Source organism: Chanodichthys erythropterus, chromosome 12 (assembly GCF_024489055.1).
Source record: "Chanodichthys erythropterus isolate Z2021 chromosome 12, ASM2448905v1, whole genome shotgun sequence".
Lineage (NCBI taxonomy): Eukaryota > Metazoa > Chordata > Actinopteri > Cypriniformes > Xenocyprididae > Chanodichthys > Chanodichthys erythropterus.
The window spans coordinates 22,456,817-22,469,132 of NC_090232.1; the positions used below are offsets into that span (position 1 = coordinate 22,456,817).

The 12,316-nt window shown below is 35.2% G+C and overlaps 1 protein-coding gene across 3 annotated transcripts in view; it reads right to left on the minus strand.

Annotated features, from left to right (window-relative positions):
- Positions 1-12,316, minus strand: part of cntln (centlein, centrosomal protein) — a 135,812-nt gene that overhangs the window by 111,036 nt on the left and 12,460 nt on the right. For all 3 annotated transcript variants that reach the window (XM_067404558.1, XM_067404556.1, XM_067404555.1), the window contains 3 exons: positions 9,028-9,161; positions 8,785-8,947; positions 8,476-8,640 (listed from right to left, as the gene is read on the minus strand). In XM_067404558.1, the coding sequence (XP_067260659.1) occupies positions 8,476-8,640; positions 8,785-8,947; positions 9,028-9,161 (462 nt within the window). The remainder of the gene's footprint in view (positions 1-8,475; positions 8,641-8,784; positions 8,948-9,027; positions 9,162-12,316) is intronic.

The following is a 12,316-nucleotide window of genomic DNA, read 5'->3' on the forward strand; positions in this document are numbered from 1 at the left end:
CACACAAAATGTATTCTCGTCGCTTCATAAAATTAAGGTAAAACCACTGTAGACACATGGACTATTTTAACAATGTCTTTAGTACCTTTCTGGACCTTGACAATGGTAATTAAATTGCTGTCTATGGAGGAGTCAGAGAGCTCTCGGATTTCATCAAAAATATCTTAACGTGTTCTGAAGATGAACGAATATCTTGCGGGTGTAGAACGACATGAGGGTGTGTACTTAATGGCAGAATTTTCATTTTTCAGTAAACTAACCCTTCAATTAAAAACTAAGAACATGTTATTATTATTCATGCAATAAACAATATTTAAAAATGGGGATAAGGACTGTCTTTGAAATAAATGTAATAAATTGTACTTTAAAATAAATGTAATAAATTGTAATTTTTCTTAATCCCACTGAGGCAAAGTTTTTATTGAATCTTTGAAATTTGGATTATTTATATGGGACAGGCCACATCAATCTTTCTAACCTCAGAAGAACATGATTTCAGTCTGAACTGGCCTTTGAGCTCTTCTATAGCCCCAACTAGCAACACAATGGGCTTTTTTTTTTGTTCCTCTTGGACTTTCCTTGCTCCATCACTCCTCCCATATTCAAATGAGAGTCTGGTCTCGCGCAGCTCCCTTTGCTGATCAGCACTTTGATCATTCCTAACATTTAAAATTAAAATAAAGCTCTAACAACCAGTGCATTAGAATTTAACAGGTGTTCAGGAAGAAGCTGATACAGAATTTCAGATTACACTAGAATACACATCCCAGTCAGTACAATTATAGTGGGGAACAGAAAGCCCTCTTGACTGTGTTACACCTTGGGATAACTGATCAGATCACTTTGATGTTTGTAGGTAAAACAGTTAAGAAACAAAACAGCAAGGCAGCCACTACATGTGTTCAGTAAACACAAATTTATAATTCAAAGGAATACACTGGAACTCTGCATAAAGCATGCATGGATTATTGTGCATACCCAAAATGATGTGGTGTGCATCACCTTAAGGAGGCACATGTATACAAACACAACACATATCTGGCTACATCTACAACACCACAGATGGAGAACTATCTACTGTAGGAATAGTTCTGCTTACTAACTAAACCATAGCAAAATTTTAACAATCCACACAACTGCTACAAAAATACTAAAACTTCATCCACATTTAGCCATTTTCCAGTCCACAAAGAAATTAAAGCATGGACTGTCTAATAACAGATCTGTGGGAGTTATTCTATCAAATGTTAATGAATCTTAGTAGCTTTGTGGAAAAATAAATAGAAAAGTATTGAAATTCCTCAAGTATGCAAGGAGCGCAAAACCTGGAGCTGAGCAATGGAAACAATGAAATGGACTATGGCTTCAACCCTCAACTAAAAAAGAGAGAGTATGACAGATGTTTATTTTTATATTATATAAATATTTGAATAATTCTGGTCAATATCAATGAGCCAATAATTATTTTCATGCTATGATGTCTGATAACTGTTAAATGAATGCTATTAAAATGGTACTATTTTGTCTAAATAAAAAAATAAATAAAACACTTTAAAGGGGTCCTGCTATGCCCTTTAACAAAGTCTTGATTTTGTTTTTAGGGTGTACTAGAATATGCTTTCATGCTTGATTGTTAAAAAAAAAAACCCAAAAAAACAACATTATTTTTCACATTTTTTACATTATTACAACACCTCTCTCCCCAGTCTGTCTGTAACATGTTGAACAGTTCCTGTTTCAATAAAGCCCTTCCTTCCGAAATACAAAATGTGCTCTGATTGGTTAGCTGGCCCAGTGTGTTGTGATTGGCACTGCTTAGCGCGTGTTTGAGAAATGTCAAGGCCCCTACCATAAACACAAACTCTACTCAGATGTAAATATTAAAGGTAGGTAACACACAGTTTCTACCAATCTCAAGTTAATCTTGAGTACCTGCAGAGTAGTATTGCATCCTTCAAATCTCTGAAAAGTCTTTAGTTTTATCATATTTATAAAAGATAGATACGTTGTACCGTGTCTTTCCGAAAAAGGCCGAGCTCCTGGAGGCGTGCCTGCCATGGGCAGAGCTAAAGAGTCACGAGAGCGCAGAGCTTTTGCGTAGAGACTGTCTGCAAGCTGCAACATCATTATAAATAAAAGGGGAACAAAAACGTTCCTGTTGTTTACATTTTATGCACGTGCGGGCCAATTGCCAACAAAACACAGACATTCGATGCACTTTTAATCAATCTGCAAATCTAGCGCCAAACTGGGACTTGTTTACAAAGCATTCATCACCAAAATTCCGGGAACAAACAAATATACACGCACAACTCCATGGCTGCCCTGGAAAAACAAACTTCATACACTGTTCCCTTAATGCTGGGATCTTTGGGAAGCTAAAAAAAAAAAGGCAATCTTTCCCTCACAACCAAAAACACAGTCCTTTGGTGACAGGAGCTGCATATCATTTTGGAGGCTGCGTCACATTTGAAAGCTGCATACGTCATCAAGGACGTCATATTTAAGAAAATAATATTTAGTAATATAATTGACTGATATTCATTATGATGTGTAAAATACTGTAATTTCTTTCTTACTTTGCAATCTAACGGTTATTTTTCTTAAATGAGACTGCCTCGATGATGTATGCAGCCTTCAAATGCGGCCTTCGAAAGGTACAGCCCCTATGGAAGGCCATTTCAGCATAAAAACGTTCCAGCGTTACTCGTCGTAATTATATTTTTACTAGTAACAATTAAATGAAAAGCTCTATAATTTAATTTGTACTAGTAACAATTACAATTACAGAGCTCTATAATTCAATTTTTACTAGTAACAATTATGATTATAGAGCTCTATAATTCAATTTTTACTAGTAACAATTATGATTATAGAGCTCTCTAATTGAATTCTTACTAGTAACAATTACAATTAGAGAGCTCTACAATTCATTTATTACTAGTCATATGTCTCCATTGACTTCCATTCATTTTTAATTATAGAGCTCTGTAATTCAATTGTTACTAGTAACAATTGGGATTATAGAGCTCTCTAATTGAATTGTTACTAGTAGCAATTACAATTATAGAGCTCTCTAATTCAATTTTTACTAGTAACAATTACAATTATAGAGCTCTCTAATTCAATTTTTACTAGTAACAATTACAATTACAGAGCTCTCTAATTCAATTGTTACTAGTAACAATTATGATTAGAGAGCTCTGTAATTCAATTGTTACTAGTAACAATTACAATTATAGAGCTCTCTAATTCAATTTTTACTAGTAACAATTACAATTATAGAGCTCTCTAATTCAATTCTTACTAGTAACAATTACAATTATAGAGCTCTCTAATTGAATTCTTACTAGTAACAATTGAATTATAGAGCTCTCTAATTGATTTATTACTAGTAAAAATACACATTAAAGATATGTGTAATTGCAGAGCTCTATAATTGAATTACAGAGCTCTCTAATTCAATTGTTACTAGTAACAATTGAATTAGAGAGCTCTCTAATTGATTTATTACTAGTAAAAATACACATTAAAGATATGTGTAATTGCAGAGCTCTATAATTGAATTACAGAGCTCTCTAATTCAATTGTTACTAGTAACAATTGAATTAGAGAGCTCTCTAATTGTAATTGTTACTAGTAACAATTGAATTACAGAGCTCTCTAATCATAATTGTTACTAGTAACAATTGAATTAGAGAGCTCTGTAATTGAATTATAGAGCTCTATAATCAAATTGTTACTAGTAAGAATTCAATTGTAGAGCTCTCTAATTGCAATTCTTACTAGTAATAATTAAATTATAGAGCTCTCTAATTCAATTGTTACTAGTAACAATTTGATTATAGAGCTCTCTAATTGAATTACAGAGCTCTCTAATTGAATTGTTACTAGTAAGAATTAAGTTACAGAGCTCCATAATTCAGTTCTTACTAGTAACAATTGCATTACAGAGCTCTGTAATTGCAATCTTACTAGTACAAATTGAATTACAGAGCTCTACAATAGCAATTCTTACTAGTAACAATTGCATTACAGAGCTCTGTATTCGGTGACATATCATTATGCTAATCGTGCCTTATGCATATTCAACTGGGGTCAGTGGCGTAACTTTGTTTTACAAAGTGGGTGGGACAAGAATGTGTATGGGGGGGGTATGTTGTATTATTATTACAATAATAATAATAATAATAATATGATTTTAAAATGATAAATGTGTTCAAATATGATAGTTTTCCTACATCTGCTATAACACAATGTCGTTAGTCTCGAGAGTATGTACATTAGTTAATAAATACGACGATCCGCCTCTGATAATTGAATGTCTTGGTGGACTAGTGGCAATTTCTCCATTTAGGGTGCAAGAGGTTGCCGGTTCTAATCCAGCCATGTGTAATTTTTTTTTTTCTCATTAAAACCAAATATTTTCATCAGTGATTGTATATCAAGAGCAGAGACATGTTTATATGTATTTTGTTTTTTGTGATTTCAACGTATCGAATAGAGAGTCTCCGCAACAGCGATAGATTGAAGTGCTAATCCGTGTGCACGAGCGCTGTGAACCCTGTTGCACGCGCCTCTGATAACAGTGACAACGAGCACTCAACAACATAATTTCAAAAACAACACATCCCAACGCCAAATCGCCTATTATTAACACAAATTGATAATCAACTAGAGGTGTTTATTTTGTATTACATATCCGCGATAATCATTCTATTATTGCATAACAATACTAAACACTGTAAATATTTAAAATGAATTTATACTCCTTAATATCAAGTTTGTCAAAACACTTTGGGTGGCTTAGGGCATTTCACCCTATATTATGTCCAGTGACCTTTGAGTGTTCTTGGCTCTTAGCTTTACCAATATACAAAGGTGAATGAATACAACGACTAAATATAGGCTTTCATCTCAGGCATCATCTTAATTTTGCTTTAATGTGAACATGATTAATATGTTACCTAAGTCTGTAAAATATTTCAGGATACTTTAGAACCACAGGGCTTTTATTTTGAAACGCACTTTTGTAGGCGGGAAATCTGCAATCTGTTTTGCATCTCATGAATAGGAGTTTTTACTAGTAATAATACAATTATAGAGCTCTGTAATTAGAATTGTTACTAGTAAGAATTGAATTAAAGAGCTCTCTAATTCAGTTTTTACTAGTACCAATTACAATTAGAGAGCTCTCTAATTCAGTTTTTACTAGTAACAATTGAATTAGAGAGCTCTCTAGTGGAATTGTAGAGCTCTGCAATTAGATTATTACTAGTAACAATTGAATTACAGAGCTCTGCAATTGAATTCTTACTAGTAATAAATGAATTGTAGAGCTCTCTAATTGGAATTGTTACTAGTAAAAACTGAATTATAGAGCTCTACAATTCAGTTGTTACTAGTAAGAATACAATTGCAGAGCTCTATAAGTCAATTAGAGAGCTCTACAATCATAATTGTTACTAGTAAAAATATAATTACGACGAGTAATGCTGGAACGTTTTTATGCTGAAACGGCCTTCCATACAGCCCCTGAATTGGGACACAGCCATTGTTGAAAAATCTCTCTGCTTCTGTAACTCGAACGAAGTGCACTGATGGGTGTGCTCTGGGTGATGTGTGTGTGCACGCTTATCAGGGAGAAGTGCCCATTCAAGGAATTCTTGAAATACTTGTGTTTTGAAACTGGCCATGTTTAGCATGAGAATCCAACTCTTTAACAGCGTAAATAAGTCAGAATGCATGAAATAGCATTAGACCCCCCCTTTAAGGATGGCGTCAATTTCAAACCAATTCAAGTCTGAGTAAGACTTGATGTTAACAAACAAGAGGATTGTGCAGAACGGATTTCATGCATAGACTTTGCAAGCACAGATTTCACAGGATGTTTTTGAGTGTTATGTTTTTGTTGTTGTTGTTTTTTGTTTTTTTTTGTAATTTAGTTTTTATTCAGATACGATGTTATAAACCATTTAATCATGATATTTGTTGCAAAACTATGGTAATACAAACAGCAATCGATCACAACAAAACCATGGTTAATTTTTACTAAGGGGCGGTAAACACCTGCATTGTACTGGAAGCTGTTCTCCGTAAAATATACAGCACACAGATAAAAGTTGCGGTTATAATGTCCAATAATGTCAAAATAAATTTTAACCACTCTAAGTTCATCAGCCTTAGGAAGGTCAAACAAATGAGTTTTGGAAATGAGGTGGAAAAAACAGTCTCTCTTGGACATAGTGAAGACACTGTCTTCTCTAATGCAACTCAGCCAGGCCTTGCCCCCCTTTTTTTGCAAATTCCGTGGGCAGGGATTATAAATGAGTATCATTGTGACTTCACAAAACCTGGAAAAAATGCATTGTAGTCCAAATGAGTCCTCTGTTGTAGTTCTTGGAAAGTGGATTCAGTTAATTCTACCTTTGGAGTGGACTTTGAGCTTTGTAACATTGCAGATCTTTTCTATCTATATATTTATATTTATATTTATATATATATCTATCTATCTATCTATCTATCTATCTATCTATCTATCTATCTATCTATCTATCTATCTATCTATCTATCTATCTATCTATCTATCTATCTATATATATATATATATATATATATATATATATATATATATATATATATCTATATAGGGGAACTAAAATCTAGGGAACTAGGACTATCTACTGTTTGCCTGACCTGACGAAGACCTCTTCGAAACATTGTCCTTTTATTAATTAATTCTGAGATGGCAGTGTGCAGTTCTTTTTTTGGTTTATTCTTAAATTACCATTTAACCAATTAATCGATCAAAATTCTTGTAGGGCCCTATAATACACCCGGCACAATGCGGCGCAAGGCGCAGCGCAAGTGTGTTTGCTAGTTTGCGTCCGGCGCCGTTCGCGTGCTCCCGTTCAGCGTCACGTCCTTAAATTAGTAAATGCATTTGCGCCAGTTAGTGCGCCCATGGGCGTGCTGGTCTAAAAAAGAGGTGTGTTCAGGCGCATTGCCGGCTCATTGCTATTTTAAGGAGCTGAAAATAGACTGCGCCATAGACCAACTCAAACCTTGTCTTAAGTCTAAAGTCAATGGCGCAATATTTTTTTGTTAGAGCGCGTTGGTAGAAACTGCGCCTCTGGGCAGTGCGCGTTGACTTTGCTTATTACACACAGGGATGCGCATCCAACCCAATCTCACGGCAATTCGTACGTATTTTACGAGGTGGCTAAATCGTATGAATTCATACGACCTCACTCGTACTAATTCATACGTTTTTTGCTAAATCGTATGTATTTTACGAGTTGACAAATTCGTATGAATTCATACGAATGACCTACCCCAAACCCCGCCCCTAAACCTAACCGTCACTGGGGTTTAGACAAATCGTACGAATTCGCACGAGTGAGGTCGTATGAATTTATACGAAATAGCCACCTCGTAGAATAAGTACGAATTGGTCGTGAGATAGCGTTGGCGCATCACACAAACATGCCAAATATTAAAAACAAAAGGATTACAGTGTAAAAGAATATTATTGTGTAGGCTACATAAATATAAAAATGTAATGATGAATAGTCATTGCGTGTATTAGAATTAGGCTACCTATTTTCATTTCAACCTATTACTACTTATAATGATGAACGAAATTGGCTAATTAATTGAACAATTGTGCCAATACACACACATATATATATATATTAACTGACTCATCGCGCGGAGCTATTTGAAAGCCTGCATTTGCACGAGCAGATTGGTTTCTTCGCTTGAAAAGCATTCAGCTTTTCCGCCAACAAATTCCGCCATGTAAATAGCAATCCGCCATGGCACGAGCGCATCTCGCTCTTAAAGGGAATGGGAGATGACACTTTGATTGGTTTATTGAATGTTATGCCCATTACTCATTAAGAGAATAGGGACAACCCATTTAAAAAATGCGCCCCAGCGCACGGACCGTTTTTCCGACGTTAAAATAGCAAAAGTGGATTTGGAGTGCACCTGCGCCATGCGCTTTATACTTTGCGTTTAGATCGTTAAAATAGGGCCCGTTATTGTCGGTCAACAGTTAATTATGAGCATCCATACGTAGGCTAATACAATTTTGCAATATTACTGTTTTACTGCATTTTGATCAAATGAATGCAGCCTTGGAGACATAAGAGACTTCTTTAAAAATCATACCAAAATGTTACTAACCCACATATATGCATATATATGTGAAACATTAGCAGGATTAATGTCAAATGCTTTGGAGTCAGACAGCATGAAGAGTTGCAAAAATGAACAAAAACTCCTGGACATCTCTTCCCATTCATCTCTTACTGAAAGGCATTTCATTTATTATGGATGCGGTTTTACTAAGAGGAGAAAAAGGAAATGAACGGTGTGTGGTTTTGCTGAAGTGCTCATTCAGCTTGCTTTGCATACAAAGGGCATTGAGCATGATGTAAATCTGTCATGGTGCTCCCCACACGGACTCACCTCACAGTGCCCCGCGGCTGCTGTGAAACTCTGCAGCTGTGCCTGGAGTTCTTGGATCTGCTGATCTCTCTGGCTGAGCTGCATGCTGAGGGCTGCTTCCCGCTGGCGGAGCTGTTCCTGGCTGTGCCAAAGGGCCTGGTATGACACGCTCAGCTCGCTGTAGAGCTGTCACAGCAGAAACAGACAGTGAAGGACAAGCTCGGTTAATGCAGTTAAGTCCTTGCTAGAACACAAGTTCACTCCCCCAGGGGCACCACGTTCACTCGTGAGGACAGGTGCTAAGTTCACACAACAGATGCGCTCCTGTACCTTCTGGTAGGAGACAGTGTCTGCCGTGTGGGCCTCCTCTTGGCTGCGCAGGACTCTTTGCGTGTCCAGGTTAAGCCCCTCCAGCTGCTGAATAAGCTGGGCCTGTTCTCCTGCATGTTCCACACTCTGCCTGTACAGACACTGCAAGTCCTGTAGCTCGCGCCTGGATGCACACAAATCACGATCAGCTCATATGGTCAGGGTTAATCAAAGCTCAGCCAGATCTATGCAACTGCTGCTTACTTGATTTGACAGAGCTGCTGTTCTTTGTCAGCTCCTTCCCTTTCTACAGAGGAAAGCTGAAGGGACAAAGCAGTTGAGCGACTCTGAGCCTCTAGCACGTCCTGTCTGCTTCTGAATACTTCCTCTTCCAAACTCTGAAAGAGACATTGAATGTTTATTGTCAGCTGAGTCAATGACACAACGTTCATTTTCTAGTCTAGATCCATCAATTTATTTAAAAATCCATTAGTAACACAATTCATACAGTCATTTACATACAATAAACATGCTTCTTCTGTGTTTAATTTCTGAATTAATTTTGGGAAAAAGAAAAAAAATGAAATCCTTCAAAAGAAAATCTTAAGCTGTATGGTATCATCTTTTATTATTGTTTCTTTGAATAATGTAAAAGAGAAAGCTGTGTCAATGCTTATTAATATTTGAGAGAAAAAAAAAATAAAAAATGTGTTGTGAATGACCAAATCTACATTAATGCAAGCGCCATAGAAATATGAATGGGAAAAAACATAGAACAAGAAAATTATAAGAAAGGACCCCTGTAGAGTAGACACTAATGATTATGTGTCACTGTAAAGATTCTTCTTATTATGTTATTATTATTATAATAATTATTATTATAATTATTATAATAATAGATAATGATTAAGATGTATACATTCACATGTAAAATGAGAAACTTTAATCTCTTTTTTTAATTTTTTTAACTGTTTAAATTTTTTTAAAATCATATGAAATAAATTCAAGGGGTACATTTCTAAGAAAATGTTAGTACATGTTAACTTGCTTTTGAACACCTTTTGAACTCAAACCCAAGAAATGGCATACCCAAACTAAAATAGATACAATTCCTACAAGCCTACAAGCATAATACTCGAAGGCCCGGTTTCACAGACAGGGCTTAGCCTAAGCCAGGATTAGGCCTTAGTTCAATTAGGGCACTTAAAAGTGCACTAGAACACTATTTCACAAGATGTAATATAAGTCTAAGGTGTCCCCAGAATGTGTCTGTGAAGTTTCAGCTCAAAATACCCCATATATTTTTTTATTATAGCATGTTTTAACTGCTTATTTTGGGGTGTAATTAAAAATGCGCCGATTCAGTGCCTGTACACCTTTAAATGTTCATGCTCCCCGCCCACAAGAATGGCAACTCTATTACATTGCATAAACAATAGAATAAGCTCAACTTCACACAGCTAATATAACTCTCAAAATGGATCTTTACAAAGTGTTTGTGATGCAGCATATCAGATCACATAAGTATGGTAATTATTTTTATGGATGTTTATATTTGATTCTGAATGAGTTTATAATGCTCCGTGGCTAACAAGGCTAAAGCCACAATGTTGGAGAGATTTTTGAAGATGCTTTATGAATTTATGAACAGACTGCAAGCATTTTCGGGTGAAAATGAAAATAACAACATGGCTCTGGTCTCCATGAATACAGTAAGAAACAATGGTAACTTTAACCACATTTAACAGTACATTAGCAACATGCTAACAAAACATTTAGAAAGACAATTTACAAATATCACTAAATATATAATGATATAATGCATCATGAACAGTTATTATCGATCCATCTGCCATTTTCACTATTGTCACTGCTTGCATGTTGTTTACTCACATCTTTTAAGCATTCATTCAGACTATTCAGTCCTGACTGATTTGTACTGCAAACTGCCACATTTATGCCACTTCTCTTGCACACATTTACACCACTCTAGCTGAGATATGCCTCTAATTATGAGTATATATTACGATATGATTATTTTGTCTTTATATTATATGGAAAAATATGTATATAAATTATTAAAATATTGCTCACCCCTATTTCAAAATATTTTCTTTTGTGTTCAGTAGAAGGAACAAAATACATACAGGTTTGGAACAACTTAAGGGTGAGTAAATGAATTTTCAATATTTTTTATGTGAACTATTCCTTTAACCTTGCTTTGTGGAATACCCCCAGGAAGCAGTGGTTAGAAGAAGGTACATACATGATTTTATAATAGTTGTACAGTGGTTGTAGTGAATGACCTGATGTTTCCTGATGTAAGTGATAACATAAAAGAGAGTCAGTTACTTTGCTTCACGACCAAGTGGTCCTTTGCAGGTGTCTGAATGATGTCACATGATACTGACCACATGACTGGATCCAAAATGGTCCCTTTATATTGGTTACTTGGAATGACATCAGTGAAATTAATAATATGAAGTTATAAAATCATGCCAGAATAAAAAAATATATACATCTATGACATTTTAAGATATTCTGATCACAAATGAAGTGGCTGTATTGGCCGGACGGTTAAACTGAATGACCTTTTGACACTTCAAAATCTTTAAAATACCTTTATATGTAACAAAATATAATTAAAACCTTTTGGATTTGATAAAAGATCTAGTTGTACTATCTTAGATGCTTTGGATGTCATATCTTTGTTTTTTATTATTATTAAGGCCTTTGGACAAAAAATTGATCCATCACGTCATTGACCCATATACATACATATATTCATACCGTATACATATATACATATACGGTAACACTTTATTTTAGGGTCTTTTAACTAGTTGCTTATTAGCATGCATATTACTAGAATATTGGCTGTTTATTAGTAATTGTTAAGCACATATTAAACTTAACAACTAACTTAATATCTATTAATAAGCAGTAAATTAGGAGTTTGAGGGAAAAGTCATAGTTAATGGTGAATATATTCCCTATCCTAAAGGGTTACCACATATACATATACTGTAAAAAATTACCATGATTTTAACAGTAAAAGATTGTAAAAATGCTACAGTGAAAAACAGTTAATTGGTTTACAGAAAGTTTCCATACTATATACACCGAATAACTGTAATAGATCTAACGATACATTTAATGAAATTTTACAGTAAAATACCATTAAATTTACAGTTTTTGAAGTGAAAAATAAGTCATTGTATAATTTACAGTGAAAAAACGTAAATTGACATTATCACAATTCTCTGCGTGACACTTCACACTTCACATTTGGGGCCCTATTTTAACGATCTAAACGCAAAGTTTGAAGCGCACGGCGCAGGTGCACTCAGGGCGTCTCCAAATCCACTTTTGCTATTTTAACGACGGAAAAACGGTCCGTGCGCCAGGGCGCATTTTTGAAATGGGTTGTCCCTATTCTCTTAATGAGTAATGGGCGTAACGTTCAATAAACCAATCAGAGTGTCATCTCCCATTCCCTTTAAGAGCGAGATGCACTCGCGGCATGGCGGATTGCTATTTACATGCCGGAATT